The following is a 23138-nucleotide window of genomic DNA, read 5'->3' as shown; positions in this document are numbered from 1 at the left end:
AGGTGCCTCACTAGCTACTTCCCTCAGGCCATGTAATGTAGGGTCTGAGAGCTGAGCCTGTCTCAATTGTTTCTTTGTTACCCTTCCCAGCTCCCCTTCCACAGGAAGTCTGGTATTCTCTAACAGCGGTGTCTCACTGTTAACCTGAGTACTACTACTCACCTCTGCCCTTGCAGTCACTCTGTCGAAGGGAACATCAGTACTCACAAGCAGCTGTGGCTCACCTTCAGTCTCACTGCTACAAGGTAGCTCCCTCCCTGAAGTAGCTATCTCACCAGTCCTGGCTTCATGTGTGCAGTCTGTCTGGGTCCCTCCCAGGCTACCAGAACCACATGCTTGTCTCCAAGCCTGACTGCGTGTAACTGCATGCACACAAGGTACTGCATTATCATAATCATTCCCTATCAGGACATCTGCAGGGATATCTTCAAATACACCTACTTGCTTGCTTCCTTTTCCACCGTCCTAGTCATAGTGAAGCCTAGCCAAAGGTATTTGGAATGGGGTACCTCCTAAAGCACGGATTGGAGTAGACTGCCCAAGCAAGTAGTGTTCCTCTTTGACCATTGCAGGCTTCACAATGGTTAAGTCAGAGGCTGTGTCTCTCTTAGCAGTGGCCTCTTTCCCATTTACTAAGATAGGATATAATCTATTGTGGTAGTTTGGTACCCTTGTCTCCAGACAACTCACTGCTGGCATTCTGTCATTCCTACTTATTGGCTCTCTCACCTTTTGTTCCCAACGTTGCCTCCATAGACATCTATATGCTACCTGGTAACCCTTGGTCCTGGACGTGTACCTGGACTAGTGGCTTCCCCTGCTACTGGCAGACTCTGTTGAGGTGGTTTATGCTGCCCACCATGAGTTCCCTTAGAACCATGAGCAGCACTGGGTATCCCTTTCCTGTGCAGTAATGGCCTGCTTGTTAGGTATAGGTTTCCCTTTTTCCTCAACCCATCTGCTGTTTTACATTCTCTATCCACTAGCCAGACTCTTATGTCCTCAGGCAAACTGCTAAGGGATTGTTCCCTCACCAAAAGGTTTGCCAGCCCTTCAAAAGTGGTGACCTAACATCCACTTACCCACCTATGAAAATAATTGCTTAGTTCAGCAATACAGTCACACACACTTTCATCTGCCTTGCATCTATGCGCACAAAACTTTTTCCTGTAAGATTCAGGTGTTAACTTAAAACATTCTCACAAACAATGTTTGACTGTATTATAATTTAAGCAATCAGTATCAGGCAATTTAGAAATAGCAGTTACAGCTTTACCATGGAGTAAGGGGGTCAGGAACCGTACCCACAGCCCTTGGTTAAAATTATACTGTTCACATACACTTTTCAAATATATGAATAAAACTGTCAAAATTACCCCCCTCTGTAAATTGTGGAAGGAATTTACTGACCTCTGTTGCTTCTGGGGTTTGGTTATTCCCTTCCCCATTACCTCCATGACCCTGGCGAAGAGTCAGCATCTCCTTTTTGTGTTGCCTCTGCCTCTCATTTTCCTCAGCTTCCAGAAGTCTCAGTCTCTCCACTGCTTCTATTTCCATATGTTTGGCCTCCAGTTCAAGTCTCTTTAACTCCAGATGGATTTTAAGTCCTCTGTGGAAAGGTTGAACTGTCCATTTTCTGAGAGTTCTACATCTCCAAGGACAGCCTGATTGTTCTCCTGATTGATAGTCTGTGATGGAGCTGTGCCCAAAGCTGCAATCATTTCTGCTTTAGTCAGGTTACCATGCACCAGTCCTTTAGCCTGGTACATCTCAGCCAACTGGCTTCTTGTCAGCTTGCCATACTCCTCTCCTGACATGCTTGCCTGCTCTTCCTGACTAACTAAGCTAACCAAAAATAAATAAATAAAACAATTGTGATATGAAACTCTGAATGTTCACTGTGTGGCTGATGAGAGTACAAACACCTTCTTTAGTGACAACTGTTTACAGGCTACAAGAATTCAATATCCACACCACTGAATCCTAATATGTGGATATCCCACTACTACAAGCCAATTAATATGTGATGTGGATATTCCACCACTGCCCACCAATTAATATGTGATGTGAATATCCCACCACTGCCAACCAATTAATATGTGATGTGGATATCCCACCACTGCCCACCAATTAATATGTGATGCCCCAACACTGGCCCAGTAATCAAGGAGCCTCAATCCTCACCACTGGTAACAGTGGGGGACATACACACTGGGAGGATGACAAGTACACACATAGTAAAGTGCAATTTCCCTTAAGAGCACACAGAAATCACAGTCAGTCTGGGGCTGGTTTCTCCCTCTTTCTCCAGATCTCCAGTAAGACTCAACTCCCCACTGGCACAGCAATAGAGTTGAGATCTCAGCTGAGTGGCCGAGCTAAGACCTCCAGCACCGTCTTTGTCCAACTAGTGCTTTGTGTCCCTGCCCAAGTAGCTGACACACACACACTTTGAGATTTGATTTACACACACACAAACACACACACACACACACACACACACACACACACACACACACACACACACACACACACACACACACACACACACACACACACACACACACACACACACACACACACACACACACACACACCTGGAAAAGGCTGGCACAGGTTTACTAACTATGCCCCTTTCTGCCCAGACTCTAAGGTAGTTTTCACTGCCACCAGCCAGCTCCTTATCAGCTACTGTTAGGCCCTTAACAGAAGGTGTCCAATCTTACTGTGTAATGTTACTATTAATACAAATGGTAGTTTGAAAAAGAGCAAGGCTATTAGGGGTGGCCCACAGTGTCACCAAATAGATATGCAAGCACTCTCAGAGCTTAAATATGTCTCACAGATATCAGGCACAAAGATAGGTTTAAATATATTTAATAATAAATAATAGAAGAACAAGAAATACTCAAATCATTACAGTAACTTCAGAGTTCAGAATCACGGGAAATATTTAAAACAGCCTTTCAGGACAGTCTCAAATAAATACAGCAAACATCTAACTAATCTTTACTATGCTCCTAATTATATCTAAAGGAAATTACTGTACCCTAGACTTACTTACTCATAGCAAGGCAAGTGCACAGGTACTGAGTGGGTGTTCTTGTCAGGTCAAAGACAAAATGCAAAATGCCCCCCCCCCCCGAGAATTCTTAAATTAATATCTCAAATATTGCTGCTGGGATACTTGCAGGATGACATCATTTTTATCTGACTATCCCAAGTGAAAAGCCCCATTGCTAGAAACTGCCAGCACTTTAGCATCTCCCTGTGAAAAATACATATCTCTCAGATCTTTGCAACTGCTGGAAGACATAAACTAATAAAACACTTACAAAACAATGCAGAAGGCATTCTAGTTCTAGACATCCTGTTTCCTTGCTGCATTGAAACTAACTTTTATAGCACAATCATAAAGCTATTTAATTTCAACTGTTTGCTTGAAGTTTTGCAAGTTAAATCTCTTATGTTCTAATTTCCACTATTAAAAATATATACATGCATTCACACAGTTACAATAGTGTATATACATTTGTGTTCTAATCCAGCAGGGTACCCTGTGGTCACACACGTAGGCTCAGTACTGTACAAGCCCTGTTCACCACACAGTTCTGTAACAGCAGTTTAATATACATATAACATACAGTTCTAATACATTTGTAAGACAATGATATGAATCACGCTGATATTCACAAATGACATGATTATTTTCAAAAATCCAGATAGCTGTGCTGGTAGTATCTCCTTCTGTCACACTTCTATATAAATCATAGTAATATTCACAAATGACATATAATTATTTACAAAATTCCAGATAGCTGGACTGGCGGTATTTCCTTTTGTGACATTTCTATATAAATCATATTAATATTCACAAATGACATATAATTATTTACAAAAATTCCAACTAGCTGGGCTGACAGTATTTCCCTTTTTGGCAGACTACATTAGCAAACAGTTTGGAGGGGACAGATCAAAGTTGCTGCATGTAGATGATGTGGCATTACAGGCAGACTCTGAGCAAGAACCTCAGCAAAGAATAGGTGAATGGAATGCAAAATTGAAGGCATATGGGATGGAACTAAGTACAGATAAGACAGTGCTAATGGCGACAAACTGCGGAAAACAGAAGAAGCTGAGAACTGAGATAGAAGGGAAGATAGTGAAACAGGTTAACAGCTTCAAGTATCTGGGAGGGGTGGTTGAGGGGAAGGGAAGACTGAATGAAGAGGTCAAAGCTAGAATAAGAGGGGCTGCAGACAGCTGGCATAGAGTGTTAGGTGTAGTGTATGACAGAAGAAAGCAAAAGAAGCTGAAAAGTAAGGTGTACATGACAGTGGTGTGAGCAGTACTATTGTATGGCACAGAAACCTGGGCAGTAAAGGGAGAGAAGATGAGGAAGCTAGAGGTGATGGAAATGAAGTGCCTGAGAAGGGTGGAAGGATGGACATTGTGGGACAGCAGAAGAAGAAATAAGGACATAAGAGCAGAAGCCAAAGTAGCTCCAATTGCAGAAAAGATCAAAGAGAACTGATTATGGTGGTTTGGACACGTGCAGAAAAGCAGAAGACAATCTGGTGAAGAAGATTTGAGACAGACAGGAAGAAGGTAAGAGGAAGCGAGGACATCCAGCAAAGAGGTGGATGGATTGTGTGAGAGAAGATCTGTGACAGTCAGGCATGAGTGTCGAAGAAGGTATGAGTGTGACATTGAATTGGGAGAGATGGTGACAGTTAACATGAAACCTCGACTCCGTGTAGAAAAAATGGGAAGTATGGGGTTGATGATGATGATGATGACATAAAGACTGATGACACCAAGGGGGAGGGGTTGGCATAATGGTTAGTTCTATACCTCACAGATACAACATACAACATTTGATTCCCACCTTTGAAGAAAATTGGCTAGGCTTAAAATGACCCACAAGGCAAACAAGGCAGCTAGCCTAGTACTTCCCTATGAACCTGTCCGATGAATGCACACAAGATACACTGCAAGAGGACTGTGATATACTAAAGTATTCACAAAGCATGCAGTGTTCAGTAGAATGATGTTGAAAGGAGACCAGTCTAATTTGTTTACAAAAAAAACAAAGCATGAGTCACCAGAATTGTACTTAATGTTATGAAATACCAAGTAAGTGCACATGGACAATAAACTCACATGTAATCTAACCATCACTAGGATGATAATGATAGATTGACTCTATGGCTTTGAAACCTTCTTCTTTTTCTTTCGGCTGCTCCTGTTAGGGGTCACCACAGCGGATCACCTGTTTCCATTTCTTCCTGTCCTCTGCATCTTGGTCTGTCACACCAACCACCTGCATGTCCTCTCTCACCACATCCATAAACCTTATCTTAGGCTCCCCTCTTTTCCTGTTACCTGGCAGCTTCATCCTTAGCATCTTTTTCCCAATATACTCTGCATCCCTCCTCAGCACATGTCCAAACCAACGTAATCTTGCCCCTCTGGCTTTGTCACCAAACCTTCCAACCTGGGCTGAGCCTCTAATATACTTATTCCTAATCCTGTCCATCCTCGTCACACCCAGTGCAAATCTTAACATCTTCAACTCTGCCACGTCAAGCTCTGACTCCTGCCTTTTTGTCAATGCCACTGCATCCAACCCATATAACATAGCTGGTCTCACTACCCTCCTGTAGACCTTCCCTTTCACTTTTACTGGTACTTGTCTGTCACAAATCACTCCTGACACTCTTCTCCACCCACTCCATCCTGCCTGTACTCTCTTCTTCACCTCTCTTCCACACTCACCATTACTCTGAACTGTTGATCCCAAGTACTTAAACTCATCCAACTTCACAACCTCTACTCCCTGCATCCTCACCATTCCTCTATCCTCCCTCTCATTCACACACATATATTCTGTCTTAGTCCTGCTGACCTTCATTCCTCTTCTCTCCAGAGCATATCTCCACCTCTCCAGGGTCTCCTCCACCTGTTCCCTACTCTCACTACAGATCACAATGTCATCTGCAAACATCATAGTCCACGTGGACTCCTGTCTGATCTCGTCTGTCAACCTGTCCATCACCATTGCAAATAAGAAAGGGCTCAGAGCTGATCCTTGATGTAATCCCACCTCCACTTTAAATACATCCATCACTCCCACCGCAGACCTCACTGCTGTCACACTAGCCTCGTACATATCCTGTACCACTCTTACATACTTCTCTGACACTCCCGACTTCCTCATACAATACCACAACTCCTCTCTAGGCACCCAGTCATATGCTTTCTCCAAATCCACAAAGACACAAAGCAACTCCTTCGGACCTTCTCTGTACTTCTCCATCAACACTCTCAGAGCAAAACCTACTTCTTCATGGCTATGTGTAACTTTCACAACTACTATTTTCAATTCTTACCTTACAAATGTTGAATATGCTTTCCGTGAAATAAGACAGCATTAGCACATCTGTCTAATTAATGGCCTCAATTTTATCATGAGACAAGATATACTGGGAGAAAATGTTACCATTACCACAAATGCCTGTATGTTGAATTCTATGAATGTAGGCCTCCTAACACTGACATTTTTCTGTGTTACTACAGATTCTTTATTTTAAGCTCTTTCAGCTCTGGTCAGAGCCTATTTTCTACACTGCATTGCTAGAAAGTTTTTGTTTAAATTTTTAGTTCATCTGTTAAAGTGAACAGTTTTATTTTTCTGTTCAGTGGAGACTGGTCTTATAACAGTAGCAAGAATACAAATGCAGGCCTTAACATAAGGATAAACATGCACTCAGTGCTTCCCAAATATTGCAATGTTGTTTTTTTTTAATTGGCTAGTTCTCTGACCTGGACATATACGCTGTTATTTCTGGAACTCCTGTATGAACTACAATCGTATACATCAGAAGGCAGAAACACAGGGACATGAGCAGTAATGTAGTTATGTAGAAACTAACACCACCTCTGCAAGATCTGCATGTTTGTTAGAATGCCTGGTGAACACAGACAGTATGGATACACTTCAGCCCCATGCAGTACTTATTCAGATTGCTGCTTGAAGGAGAGAATACCAAACGATACACACACCTACTGTAGCTGGTTATTAGCATGTTTAAAGCTGTACACCCCCATGTATTTACAACATTTAGGTTTTGATGATTTATGCAAGAAATTTAGGGTGCAATTAAAACTCACCTATATTACTATGTAAAAATCCTATATTATGAATGAAAAGAAATTTTGGGTAGTGACAAAAATATTCAGCAGTAATAAAAAGATTATGACATCAAATGGTTGATGCAGGTGAATAAGAAACTTTACACAACAACTGTTGCCCATTGCATTGTCTATTAGGAATACTTTTATAACAAGACTGAATTGTACTATATACATATGGCCTATTTCTTCACTAGAGACCTTTGTGCTTCATTAGCGGGTCAGAAAATACTATTTGTTGAGTACTGGAAGCGAGAAAGGAAAAGTGTGCAGATTTTGTTTTTATGTAGGAGTGAACAAAACACTAGAGCCACGGTGGTAGCGTTGTTACCTCACAGCAAGAGGTTCTCCCGTTCGATCCTCAGCTTGGCTTGGGAGTGCCTTCTGTGTGGAGTCTGCATGTCCTCCCAGCAGTTGGGTAGCATTCGAAAGACATGTGTGTGTAAATGGGTGTGCCTTCGTTGAAGGTTGGGCGTCGAGCTGGCACCTCAGCGTTTCATAAAAAATCTACTGCCAATCATTAGCAGACCAGAGTTCCACTGTGGCGACCCCTTACCGGGAAAAAGCTGAAAGACAAACAAACTCTTTGTAAACACTCCTTTTTTTTTATAAAATCAAGCTCTCCTTTACAACAGAACAGAAAGGCTTTAATATATAATTTCTTTAAAATACACAGCTGAAAACAGCTGAATGATGCATATGACCAGTGACACTACAATCTTGCAATTCTGATTAGGAAAAAGATGAATGTAAAAAAACAGCTTCTGGAATGAAATATATACAATACCTAATTTCCACAGACTCAAGGCCAGACTAGTGATGTGTCACTACTTACAGCTTCTAACCTTATTTCAACACTGGATCTTATCAGCTATGGTGCTTTGGGACCAGAGGTGGACATGGATAAGACCATAAAGGGCACAGTGAGGCAGGCTTGTCAATTAAGACAACAGAGAATAAAGTTCCATGTAACAAGGGTAATGGATCTCTGTTTAGTCTTAGCATGCTGCTGTGAGTTTTACTGTGCTTTTAAATGTCTGTGACACTTCATTCCAATTAATTTTATTTATCATTCTTTCATTGCCTTATGTCATGACTGCATTATTACTTTATTTTATCTGTTGTCATGTTTTGTATTTATTTTCATATATTGCTGCTAAATTTGAAGCAGGTAAATAAACTTGAATTTGAGATAAATTACCTGAATATGTGTTTTTCGGACAAGGTTAGCAGTAATCCTTTCTGTGCTTTCCATGGTAGTCCCGTTAACAGTCACGTTCTCGTGCTCCAGCAGGTCCTGAAGATAAACAAAAGAAAAAGATACGTGTGCCTTATTTCCTTTTCAAATATCTTTTAATGAATAAATGAAAGTATCAAGGTTTAAACTAGGCCAAACTTTAACAGTTCTGAAACCCAGCAAAAATACTGGTGTGACCTTTGCTTCATGTCTTTCCACCATATTTCATTTAAGACATTTTAGAAATGCATACAAATAAAGAACAAAATCATACAACTGCAATACCCTGTAGCTTTTTTGTTGTAAGCCTCCACAGATTTGTTCTGTACACCCTATAATTTGGAGTGCTCATTCCATCACTACCCCAGAGGAAAATAAGGAAAGAAATATTCACTGCATTACAATTACAATTGATTTATATCGTTTCTTTTCTATTTTTTTTTAATTTCTCCAAATCTTTAGGGTTTCTAATACCATGATGGGAATGGACCCCATTCCTAAGTCAAAGTAGAATTAAAGTTTATGAAATTAGTATTGTTTCAATCTTTGATGCCTTTCTACTGTTACATTTTTGTTATGAATATTAAGATAAAAGCAGGGCCATTGTGCCCCAGAAGCTTCCTTCTAGTTTAGTCACATGTTTGCAGAAGACATATTAGCTACCTTCCATGATATCGCTGTTCCTTTTACATAGTGATATGTCATGATAACAGAGTAAAATACACAACGAAAATCCGAGTAACACTGTCACAAATTTATTAAAATGTAGAAAAGGTTTAGTGAGAATCAAGAATATTACACTTTTGTCCTGTTTACCTTAGGACCTCATCAGACTTAAGACAGTTAACAAAATGATACCATTTACAGTATATTAAAAATACCAACTTGTAACCAGGAGGTGGGGTGAACTGGACAAAAGTGTGATATACATTTCTGGTTCTCACTAAAATGTTTTATGTTTTAATAAATTTGCTACAGTGTTACTCGGATTTTGTCCCATGATTCCTTGATAGTTTACTTTTTGTGTACTTCCTTTTGGTTCTTTGTGGTTATTCTAATGCATCTCCATTTCCTTGGTTAGAGTAAAAGACAACCAATAAAGAAGAAAATAAATTGAAATGTGCACACTGAATGTTGCTATGGCCATGTATTTTCATTGGGCTTTAAATTAACTTGGACTGTCCAAGTATAACTTACATAAGAATTTGTTTGGGGGAAGCTACATATGTGTTTTAAATACTTTTAATGGGATGTTGAATTAGTACCATTTATAATGCTGGGAAATATACTACTCTGTCTGATGTTTTTTTTTTTTTTTTTTTGCAGTGTACAGGATTAAATTGTCTTAACTACAGCAATGAACTGAAAATGGACACATTCCAGATATTCAAACAAACGTCCAATCTGTACCTTTTTTGGTATGGGGCTAAGAAGATCATGGACTGAGCTCACCTGAGGTTAGTCAGATTTTAATATGTAGGTGGGAACACAGACATCTACTGCTGTTTACAAGATGTACAAATTTGCCCTCAAAGGAAATAAATATACCCTAGAAATATCACTGCTGTAATGGGTAGACTAAGCAAAAAGTGTGTTTCTTTTCTTTCCCGTGCTTAGTTTGTTTATATATATATATATATATATATATATATATATATATATATATATATATATATATATATATATATATATACACATACACACGTGTGTGTACATGTGTATATATATATATATATATATATGTGTGTGTGTGTGTGTGTGTGTGTATACAAGGCTATGGAGCATATCATCATGGAACTCATTAACAAAGACATTGGGAACCTCCAAACACTTGACCCAACCCAGTTCGGCTTTGTTAAGGGCAGATCATGCCTACTAAACCTGGTTGACTTCTTTGAGATAGTCACCAAGGCCATAGATGAGGGAAAGGTTGTTCACACAGCCTACCTTGACCTCGCCAAGGCTTTCAACACTATTCCCCACTCGGGTATTACAGAAAAACTCACCAGCCTGAACACAAACCCCTACGTCACGAGATGGGTTGCCATCTGGCTTACAGACAGAACTCACATGGTAAGAATAGCGGGCTCCAGGTCCAACTCTAAACCAGTCACAAGTGGTGTCCCGCAAGGCTCGGTCCTGGGACCCCTACTGTTCAGCATATACTTCTCAGAAGTACAGGCAAACACAGGAGGACTATGGTTAACCAAGTTCGCCGATGACTGCAAACTGGGAGCTATAATTGACTTTCTGTCTGACATGGACATCCTCCAAAAGGGCCTTACTGAGACGGACACCTGATGTCAAAGTCATGGCCTCAAGCTGAATGCCAAAAAATGCATAGTCATCCCGTTTGGGAAAAACAAAACACCCACAAATTACCACATAGCTGGCAGCCCCCTTAATACAGAAGAGGTAATAAGAGATCTGGGGACCCAGGTAGATAGTAATCTCTCCTTTGACAATCATATTCCCAAAGTAGTTAGGAAATCTTTCTATGTGGCCCATCTAATTACTAAAGGGTTCGCATCTAGAAATAAAGAGGTTATAGTGGCCCTCTACTCGTCACTCATCTGACCCATCATAGAGTACAATGCCCCATTTGGGATGTACCTCACAAGACACTTCCAACAGCTGAAGAGACCATAAAAGTACCTTACCAAGAAGATTACTGGCCTCAAGCATATGTCCTATGCAGCCCGATTGGAAAAACTCCGGCTGTACTCAGTGGCATATCACTTACTCAGGGATGATCTCTGCCTGACTTACAAAGCCATGTCCAACTCAGAATTGGTGGACATGCTCCACCTAAAGAAATCCAAGTCACTGCGAGCCATGAGCTCTAGTGAGCTAAACCTCGCCACAACAATAAATAGAACATGCTGGAGGAATAGATTCATGGATTCCTGTCACAGAGACTCCCCATGCTTTGGAACAAAATTCCAAACTACATTAGGTGGAGCCCCTCACTAACACTCTTCAAGAGAAACCTTGACGAGTGGATGGGTAACAGAAAATACACCCCTGGGATCACTTCATTGGCTCTGCTTGACAGAGGCTCAGTTAATTAATCAAGCCGACACTCTGGCTAGGCTTATAAATGCCTTCGGCAGATAGCCTAGTACCTACCTATGAACCTATATATATATATATATATATATATATATATATATATATATATATATATATATATATATATATATATATATATGAGTTTACTTAAATTAATCTACACAACAAAATGTCAATGTTCAGTGTGAATTTCAAATCGCTACTATGCATGTGTCAAGAAACAACCTTGATGCTTGCAATATTTCAAAATAACAAAAAAAAATGTTGTTTTGCAGGAAGCAAGAGCCCTTTCATCCCTATGTGAAGGTCTGCATCCCCATAGTCCCTGCTAATCATCTATACTAACTCCAAGATTGCACAAAATTGGGGAAAAGGGCATATTCTCCAACTCTGATAATTGTGTGATCTCGCACACCTGTCAACCATCCGTTTAGTCGACCAGATGTAGTAGTAACTTCATTGCACACACACGCACACACACAGACACACACACACACACACACACACACACACACACACACACACACACACACACACACACACACACACACACACACACACACACACACACACACACACACATATATCTAGCCAACATTGCCATACATTTCATGTACAAACTAAAATATCTCACTTCCTGACTAAACCCACCCTTCTTGCTGTTTCTCTTTCACTGCCAAACTCTCTATCAATCACCATTACACATTTCTTATCCCTTGACTCTTTTTCTCTATTTGTTTTCACCCCAACCACTACTCTTCCAATTAACTTATATCCTTAATCCTCTTCTATTAATACCCCTCTTTACCAAACTCATCTCCCTACTGATCCTAAGTTAGCTTAACCTCTCCATTATCAGAACATTTTCTACTGATGTTATTCTTGATTATTTCTGTTTATACCCTTCCTCCTCCTCCTCCTCTGTTTTCTGTTCCTGCACTAGTGACACCCTATATCATTAATGTCAATATACATACTCAGCTTATCTGCATTATCATTGATCTTGTATCTCCTGCTATTACATTCATTTTTCTTACAGTTACTAACTACCATTATGCCTTAGATAGTATAGGCATTTGCATTCCACGTACTACAGAATGCTTGTTATCTTATGTTTGTATAGAATGCATTGTTATGGCATACTCCACAAATGCTTTTGTTACTATTATTACTATGTCAATATGTTTTTGCTCCTTTTTAAATTGTGTAATATTTTTGTTAATATTTGTTAATTTTAGCTATTGTTATTACTGTACATGGAGCTTTTCTCCCCGGGCCTCCATTGAAAAAGGGCTCATCTCAGCCAAATGGACTTTCCTGGTTAACAAACTGCAAATAAATAAATGAATAATGCCTTGGACTTGTGTACGATAATATAACATCTAAAATATATGATAAATGCATTTACTATTTATGTCTCATATTACCTGCAAAGTAATGTTTAAAATGTTTTATTTTGCACTGTTGTTTGTTGTAAAAACGCACACTATGTAGAGCTTTTCTCCCCAGGCCTTTGATGAAAATGGCACTTGTGGCCAGTTGGACTTTCTGCGTAAACAAGTGACAACAACATCAGCTGCTCTGATTCTGCAAATGCTACTGTCTGAGCTGGTTTCCTGAGTGTAGATTGCACCATACACATACTTTAGCACTTTAAAGTAAACAATTTTCACTTTTATTTATCTCTGTCATACCTCCAGTTCTTGGGACTGACACAAGATGGGACAACAAATACTGGCTATGAGGATTAAAGGTAAACAAAGTAAATGTCTGAAGAAACTAGTAATCCCATACTGGCTGCAATGGTAAGAAATGTTTTTCTCTTTCAGTGTCACATTCATAGCCTGGAAAACTGCAATGGGACACTCTCATATTTTTGTTGCCATGCATACCAACAAACTGTGCTGGATGAAAATTCTAACAGGTACATGACAATAAACATTTATTCATTTAAGGGTTTATTCCCTTACAACAGATTGCCTTTTGGAATGCTGTTCACATCTGCTGAAAATGAAACAACAGTGAAAGTATACTTCAGTTTTGCCGATGTGTCATTATTTATATATATATTTATTTATTTATTTATTTCTGACATTTGTTTACTGACAGGGTTGTTGCCCATTTTCTGTGGAGGCCCAAGCAGAAAAGCTCCAAACACTAAGCAATAATGATACGAGAGAAATATTGATGATAAAACATCAGGGCAATTTAATATCGGCTAAGAAATGAACAATATAATATAAGAACACAGCTTTGGCATGTACAGGAACTGAGAAATAAAAAAAAAACAAATTTTACTTGGATGGTACTTTATAACATTTTATCCCTGCCACCTGTCAGTCATCAGCCTTCTTTCTCATAGTCAGTCAGCCAAGTTGCTCCCCTTAGACTGACAGCTAATCTTAGGACAATATCTGCCAGGCAGCTACAAGGGGTTTTGAGGTGTGACTTAAGTACTCACACCCTATTGACTTACATGAGAGCTTCCTTGCAAGAGGGCTTCCTTCCTTTCTGTGACATCATGCTTACTCTTGTACATCCTCCATGGAAAGCTTCTGCAGGCTGCAAGTTACAAGAGCTAGTCATGTACTGTTTATACTGCTGTACTCCTGTCTGTCTACAGAAAAGCAGAACAAAGAGGGCTGCATGCCTCCCCAGGATGGGACAGCCAGTGCAGATCATTAATTCCTACCCTCCCTAGACAGCTCCTTCAGTGCCTGGGTGTCCAGGTGGCATGACTATTCCACAGCACTACACTGCCATTCCACCAATGCCCAGGTGCCATGACTATTCCACAGTGCCACACTGCCATCTCACCAATGCCCAGGTGCTATGATTACTCTATATTGCCACACTGTTATCCCATCAATGCCCAGGTGCCACAACTACTCCTCAGTGCCACATTGCCATCCCACCAATGCACAGGTACCATCACTACTCTGCAGTGCCACATTACCATCCTACCAATGCACACCAGATAACCTTGCTGTCCATTTCTGATACCTTTCATCTAATGCAGTCATTTAACTTTATCACATAACCTACTTAAAACATGGAAGGGTTTCTGAAAGATAGGTTGCAATCTGCACTTCCAAAAAATAAAAGCAAGACAATGCTCTTTAGAACAACTAAAAGACTAAGCTACAGCCTTTAAAAGTGAGCAGTAACTTCACCTGAAGGTGGCTCCCTGCAAACAGTTAAACATGTCAAATACTTAGGCTTATGATGGTAGCCCCCCTCTACTTCATAAATACTGACAAGGTACTCTGAGAAGGTAATACTGTGCTGAAGACCTGCCGCTGAACCTTTCATGATGTAATCAGTGAAGTAAAATCAACACTGTGGAAAGACATTTTTTCCACCTTAGAACATGCTTAATTTATTAGTCTGTTTGTTAATTGGGATACCCTTTTAGGCAGAAACATCTCTTTTTAGGGTGGGACCATACCTCTGAACCTCTTAGTACAAGAAATCATGAAAAAGCCTGACAAAATGTGGGGACAAAGGCCCAAAAATAGGAACATATCTTAAATATTGCTCTTATAAACTTAGAAAGTCACTAGAGCAACAGGGTTTGTTTTAACATACATTTTCATGTGGATTTGAAGTCTGAAACTCAAATGTAAGTCATTATTTAGTGACTTCAATCCTCAGATCATCCCAGTGATTTGCCAGAAAACCACAAATTTTATGAGGAACAGACCAAACATATAAGGCAAAAATCTGGTCATTCTGCAAAAATCCAGACAGTTGAGAGGTATGGGACCCAGAAGCACCGGTCAGTTAAGTGACTTACTCAGAGTCACACAGTAGTTAAAGGAAGACAGAGAAACATCATTGTGCCATTAATTTGCTTCCCAGTGCCAAAATGACTGCTCTCCTAACCAACTCTTTCAGGTTATCAAGTCTTAAACCTAAAGAATTGCAGTAGTTTTGGATTGCTGTTGAAGCGCATGCATTACAACTATCTATCATGGCCCACAATTTTTGATATGACAGCAGTACTTCCCGGAACAATGCACCAGGACTTTCTCATTCATTGTTCTCAAAATGCAGAACACATTCCCAAGCACTTTTAGAAGTTCATCCACCTTCAGTTAATTCAGAAAAAGTTGAAGGGCTTACAAGTCATACCAGGTGGCACAATCTGTTATCATATGCATGTCAAGTTGTGTCTGCCACAGCGCAGGTGATAACTGGAGCAGCAGTGTTCAGGGCCAACGTTTGTTTTATTTTTATCACTGCCCTTGCTATTTTCTTTACAATCATATACAGCCTCATAGTTTTACCTGTAACAGGTTACTATATGTGCTGAATGTGTGCATCTTCAGTTTGACATTTCTTTTACTAACAGCCATAGCTGAAAATGGGCCTGCTGGTCCAGTCTACTAACCTTAATTAAGTAAACAGAACAGAGAAAGAATATTTGCAGAATTAGGACATTGCTGTAACTAGTTTAAAGAATGCTGTCTTACACTTTAATCAGTTCTATAGTCACAGAAACATCTAGCTTGTGCAGGTTAAACAAAGCAAACAAATATAAGATAAGCAGTGTCGTTATCCTGGAATCCCTGACAAGCCCAAAATGTGTTTTGGCCAACAGCACTTATAAAAACAAGCTGTGAGTGTGTTTACGGGTGCCATCTCTATATTGAAGCAAGAGAAAGTACACATTGAAATGGGCAAAAAAAATGGCACAACAGTTATACAGGCCTTTAAATTACAACTGGTTTCAGTCCAGCCTCCATATTTAATCGAAATTTAAAGGGTGTCTGTAACAATAAGGAGACGGACAAACTTTACCCATCACAAAACATTTCTTCCCTTACGTAAAAGTAAAGATGGCACTAGCCAGCACCCCATAGTACATTTTATAAGTGTTTTTTAACAAATAGAAAAACAAACACTTTATGGACGTCAGAGACCCCTGCCAGCACATAAATGTGGTAGCTAAATGATAACGCTGTCCAAGCTGCAAAATCCTTTACAAATGCATTCTATGGGCACCTACAAGAATGCATGGATTGTGCTATCCCAAGCAAAACCAAGACTCACTCCTCCAAGAAAAGGAAACCAGTCTGGTGGACCCCTGCCATAAACAAGCTATACAATAGAAGAAGGAAACTAGTACAGAAAAGAGTAAAATCCCAAGAAGGGAAGACATCCCTGATCAGTATCAGCAAGAAACTATGATCCCTCATAAAATCATCCAAGGCGAGCTTCGAAAGAAAATTGCCAAGGACTCCAAAGATAACCACAAGGCATTCTTTGGCTATGTCAAAAATCTAAGTGGCAATGCTCAGATCTGCTCTGAGTTAGTGCAGAATGGCACAAAATACACTGAACTGACTGATATTCCCAACATCCTGGCAGACAGGTTCAGTGCAAACTTCACCCCCCTCTCACCCCCAAAAGGGCCTATAATCATCTCCAAAGCCAAAAACACAGCATCAATGGGACTGGACAATGTCCCAGCCTGTGTCCTACATGAGCTGAAAAATGAACTAACCCCTCACCTAAACACACTGTTCAAACTCAGCCTCTCCACAGGCTACATACCCATAGAGTGGCGCACAGCAATGGTTATTCCGTTCCACAAAGGTGGAGCCACAACAGACCCCGGGAACTATCGCCCTATAAGCCTGACTAGCTTGGTCTGCAAGGCTATGGAATGCATCATCATGGAACTCATTAACAGAGACATTGGGAACCTCCAAACACTGGATCCTACCCAGTTCAGCTTTGTTAAGGGCAGATCATGCCTCCTAAACCTGGTGAACTTCTTTGAGACAGTTACTAAGGCTATAGACAAGGGAAAGGTGGTACACACAGCCTACCTAGACCTCACAAAGGCCATTGACACCATTCTCCATTCTGGTATTATATACAAGCTCACCAGCCTGAATATAAATCCCTACATCACAAGATGGGTTGCCAACTGGCTCACAGACAGAACCCACATGGTGAGAGTTGTGGGAGCTAGGTCCGACTCTAAACCGGTTACAAAAGGCATTTCCCAGGGCTCAGTCCTAGGACCCCTCCTGTTTGGCATATACTTCTCAGAGGTACAGGCAAGCACAGAAGGACTATGGCTGACCAAGTTCGCAGATGACTGCAAACTAGGGTCTATAATTGACTCTCTGGCTGACACAGACATCCTCCAAAAGGGTCTCACTGAGACGGATACCTGGTGTCAAAATCATGGCCTCAAGCTAAATGCCAAAAAGTGCATAGTCATCCCCTTTGGAAAAAACAAATTACCCATAAATTACCACATAGGTGGTAGTCCCCTAAAAATGGAAGATGTAATAAGGGATCTGGGGACCCAACTAGATAGTAATCTCTCCTTTGATAATCACATTGCCAAAGTGGTTAAAAAATCCTTCTATGTGGCCCACCTAATCACAAAAGGGTTTGCATTTAGATCAAAAGAGGTCATTGTGCCCCTCTACTCATCACTCATCAGACCCATCACAGAGTACAATGCCCCATTTGGGATGTACCTTACAAGACACCTGCAACAGCTGGAAAGACCACAGAAGTACCTCACCAAGAGGATCACTGGCCTCAAACAGATGCAGCTCAATTGAAGAAACTCCAGCTATACTCGGTTGCATACCGCCTACTCAGAGGTGATCACTGCCTGACATACAACGCCATGTCCAACCCAGAATTGATGGACATGCTCCACCTAAAGAAAACCATATCCCCTCGAGCCATATTCTCTAAGGTTCTAAACCTCACCACAACAATAAATAGGACGTGCTGGAGGGATAGATTCCTGTCCCAGAGACTTCCCATGCTTTGGAACAAAATTCCAATCTACATTAGGCAGAGCTCCTCGCTAACACTCTTCAAGAGAAACCCTGATGAGTGGATGGGAAACAGAAAGTTTACCCCGGGGATCACTTCAGTGGCTCTGCTGGAGAGAGGCACAGGGAACTAGTCTAAGGGGGTGGAAAAAGCCAACACATTTTGGCTAGGTTTATAAATGCCTTCAGGCAGATAGCCTAGTACCCACCTATAAACCTATGAACCTATTATTTATAATTTATCTGCGCATTATGAGCATTTCTAAGAATAGAGAACTCAATTAAAAAGTGATAAATGCATATTCTTGAGCAAGTTACCTTGTCTGAAGTTTGTGATAAGGTGCATAACAAAAAGGAATGCTAGAAAGCCCTACATAATCTTTCATGCCATGGGAGAGAGAAAGTATCCACCAACAACTTGGCCTGTGGTACTTTGCAGAGCAAAAGGAGGGCTACATTCTATGATGCAGTAAACAGGCTGACCTCTGGGATGTCCCACTCCTGAAAGACCCTGACCTGAGAGGATGCCCTTATCCTCATTTCCATGTGAGGACTGGAACTGTGACTGAAAGTCTCTACCAGCACATTTACTTCCACCAGAATGTGAACAGCTGTCCGTGTTGCCCCAGTCTGTAGTCCACTTCCAGATCCACATCACCTAACTGTACAGGGAGTTTGAATATATGCTGTCATGTTTGTTTATGTGTCAACCAAAGCTTGTCTGTCAAGAGTAGAAGGGAGGCCTTATCTCAACTGCTCTTCTAGAACTTTTAGATCAAAAAAGACTGCCACAGCTCCACATGGTTTCTGTGACTCATCTTTCTTCTGGGGGTGGGGGGACTTTTACTTTCTCTGAAAAAGGAAAGAGTCAAGGTGAGCTCTCCAATTTGCCAGCAAAGCATCTATGAACAGGACCTGTGACAGGTTTTACTGCTGGAAAGGAAAGGAAACATTTAGATAGGTAGGAACTGTAAGCCTGGTGACAAGTTTAAGTCAATCAAATGAATCTGACAGGTTGATAGCTTTGTACAACTAACGATGTGACTCTACCCAGTCATTTGAATACAGTTATGAAAATTAAGGCTGGAGCAATGCACGAGGCAAGCAAAAAGGTCTGAGTCTTTTGCTGTGACCACATCCAAGATGCTAAAGCAATGATCTCCTAGACCTCTCTACAGACAGGAATGACTAATTCTGAAGAGTATTCAGTTCTACCCCAGTAAAAATAACCCTATACCCTGAGCCTAGATAAGATTTTTACCTATTTATAAAGACTCTAAACACCAGCAACTACTGGAGCACTCAAGCAATGTTTACAACCAGGGAGCCCTCCTATGGGAGCTGCAAGGATTTAGGATCCACTTGTCCAATTAACACAAGAAGTTCTTACCCTTGCAAGGCCTCTGCCACAGTGGCTAGCACCTTGCTAAGCACTCTAGGTGTATAAAGTAGACCAGATAACACCTTGCACTATCAACCCAATAGGTTATGTGGAAGGTGCCCTGAAGCTTTGCCCTGGAGTATCATAATCAGGAAAGTATAACAGGCAAGGAGGAAACATACATATAACCAATGAGAAGAATCTTTTCTACAAGCTCACTGATCCCAAATTCATGGAGGTCTGACAGGTTTTTCAAAGCCTGATCCACTGAAATAGGGACAGGTAAAACAGATAGTTAAAGGATCCAAGTCCCAACATGATAGAAGAATATACCTTCTTGTTGACCCTGTCCAAAACCTTGGACTTTGTGTCAGGTGGCTAGGTGAAAAGGTGCGACAGTCACTGGGACCTGAGATGGACTGCACTGATCATGCAAGACTCTGCCTTGGTATACTTGGTTAGGTTGTTACTCCATTCTGGTTGTGTCCACAGACATCTGAGACTTTGTTTGGGGAGCCAAGGATATAATGGCTGCCCAGCTTCCAAAGCTTCAGGGCACTTTCTATGTGCCCATACTGTCTGACAGCTTGAGGTGAGCTGACTAAAATACAAATTTTGGTGCACAATCCTTCAGAGCTTTCCTGCCAACTGAGAGCTGGAGGCTGAGCCCTGAAAAGACAATGCTAGGAAAAACAAAAATGAAACAACCACACCCTGGCATAAACAACACACCAAAGAATAAGGGGTGGTGGGGGTGGAGGGGAGGTGTAAATACTGCAGCAGTGATTGTTTGAACAGCAACTGTTATGGTAAGTTTACTTACACAACTATACTACTTTCATCATATTGATCACTGCTTCAGTAGCCTTAGCTGTATGAGTAGATTACCCTCTAAGATTGATTTCTTCTCTAGGTTTAGATCAGACTTTGCAAGGAGTATTCTCCAGGGGCTCCTGAACTCTTCTCTTTCCACCTCCCAAATGTAATAAGCTAGGATAATCTACTCATATAGCTAAGGCTACTGCAGCAGAGATCAATATAATGAACATAGTACAGTTACTATAGCAGTAGATGTTCGAATGATCACTGCTGCAGTAGCTGTTCTCCCTCCCTTGTTTTTGGTGTGTTGATTATGTTAGGCTGTAAGTTCTTATTTTTTTGTTGTTCTTAGCATTGTCCTTTCAGGGCTCAGCCTCTCTCTCTGTCTGTTGGCTAGACAGCTCTGAAGGGCTTGGTAGCCCAAAGGTGTCTTTTAGTTGGGTCAGATCGAGCAACCTGACAGTCTGGGCACATGGAAGGAGCTTTGAAGCTTTACAAACTGTCCGTCTGTTATATCCTTGGCTCCCCAGTCAAAGTCCAATTCTTTGTAGGAAATATAGAATAATGTATATACTGCTCCTATGTGTTAGACTTTATTGAATGAATTAGTACATAAGATGCTTGGAAAATGTGACCAATGGGTTTCCTGAAACAAAGAGTAGCTAGAGTTTTGTTTTTAATTCCCTGACTGCACTGCACCTACCAAAATAAGACCCTCAATGGATTTGCTTCATACTGATTTCTCAGGGAATGTTCATGGAAAAGCAAGTTATACAAAAGAAGTACCACAATAACACAGTGACACTGCATACTTAGGAGAAAAGTGAACTGGAAAGTATGAAAAGTTCTGGCCCCAGGGGGACATGAATGCCGTAAAAATAATGGATGTGACTGGGCCTTCCATCTGTATTACTGAAGCTTGTGGTGGTGAGAGAAGTGCAAAGATATATTGATTAGCTGATGGAAAGGAAAGAGGGACTAGTTACTTCAGAGGAAGTTTAGTGTGATGAAACACTAACTGCCATGACTCCAAAAATGGGATGTGTTCTGTCTGTAGCTGTGGATTTTACTTCTGACCTAACCGAGTATGTTCATATTGGTGTTTTACTGTCCGTAGAACACAGCATTCCAAGTAAGATCATGATGAAGATAAGGCAGAGCCCAATATATCTAGTTTTACTTAAGAAGAAGAAGCAGGGAGTTCTGTCACAGCCAGAAAAACACCTGTGTATCCCAAACACTATATTGCCCACACAACTCTCTAAGCAAGACTAGAACATTGTACTTCCATAAACAATGTTACAGTCTTAACAGGGAGGATTACAGCATTGTGTAACATAACAAAGCAGTGTGTTTCCTTTAAACCAATGTCATTTCTTCTCTCTTGTCTCATTTGTTTACAGATAATTTTATATAAACAACCAGTATTAGTAGCTATGAGTCTAATTTTGCTAGCTGCTAGAAACAGATTCTCTCAGTTTAAGATTAAGTTTACATAAACTGTTGGTGTTTTGAATGAAGACTACATTTTTATTGGGATCTTAGTTATTGGAACTGGTACAACATGTGGATACCATGCTCAGGAAAACACACTGCTTCACTCTTTATATACACAAATCAAGATGATGACATTCAAATGACTGTTTTGTGAAATGAACAATACTGGGAAACCTGCCGATTTTTAAAGAAAAATGGACCTACACCAGACAATCACAGTGCATTTGACTATTTGTGTTACTCTTAACATCAATCATTCAACTCATTCATTTATACTTATTGGCTTTATCCTAGTCAGGGCTGTGGGTGAATAGTTGCCCATACTGGCAACCAACAGGCATAAGGCAGAGAACTAATTCTGAATGGAATGTCAGTTCAGGAACAGCATAGGAACCACACCCACATTTATACCTAGTGCTAATTTTATATCTATCTATTCATCTATATCTTTGGCATAGCTCTCAATTTTTTTATAAAAAATCTGGACAAATCCAAAAATAATGGGGCAACAAAACCCCCAAACTAGGAACACATTTTAAATATTGTTCTTATAAACTTGCAATTAAATATGAAGTCTGAAACTCAAATGCCTCTCATTATTTAGTGAATTCAACTATCATTGTTTTGCCACAAAAATCTGGAAAATTACACATTTTGTGAGGAACACATCAAAAATATGAAGCAAAAATCTGGACATTCTGTGAAAATCTGGACAGTTCAGAGGTGTGATCTTTGGGATGTAAGAAGAAACTGAAACAGCCAGCAAAAGAAACTTGTGGAGACAGGAAATGGCAGATCCATTTCACATAAATCATTTAGCTATTTCTAAGTGGCATTAAAAGAAAAAAAATGACTATACCATAACATGACAGTACTTAATTTAGCCATTTATTCCAATTAGGATGTCAATCCTGTAATACTTACTGGGAATCAAATCCAGAACCTGGCGTCTTAAAAGCTCTTAACCCGAGGTATTTGAAAAAAAAAAAGAAAATACAAACTCCTTTTGAAAGAGAAAGAAGAAGAATATGCATTTGAGTCTCATTTATAAGGGACACTAGTTGAGGGCTCACAAGTTCTCATTAGTTTAAACTTTATATAGAGCGCTGCAACCTGCAGCTCTGGA

The 23138-nt window shown here is 40.4% G+C and overlaps 1 protein-coding gene across 8 annotated transcripts in view; it reads right to left on the bottom strand.

The window, feature by feature from the left end:
* Window positions 1-23138, bottom strand: part of PHLDB1 (pleckstrin homology like domain family B member 1) — a 2201164-nt gene that overhangs the window by 1817586 nt on the left and 360440 nt on the right. For all 8 annotated transcript variants that reach the window (XM_044080920.1, XM_044080921.1, XM_044080924.1 and 5 more), the window contains exon 2: window positions 8396-8491. In XM_044080920.1, the coding sequence (XP_043936855.1) occupies window positions 8396-8491 (96 nt within the window). The remainder of the gene's footprint in view (window positions 1-8395; window positions 8492-23138) is intronic.

This window comes from Protopterus annectens, chromosome 8.part0 (genome assembly GCF_019279795.1).
Source record: "Protopterus annectens isolate FY-2018-M chromosome 8.part0, PAN1.0, whole genome shotgun sequence".
In the NCBI taxonomy this organism is placed as follows: domain Eukaryota; kingdom Metazoa; phylum Chordata; order Ceratodontiformes; family Protopteridae; genus Protopterus; species Protopterus annectens.
This window is presented reverse-complemented; position numbering and strand designations above follow the sequence as displayed.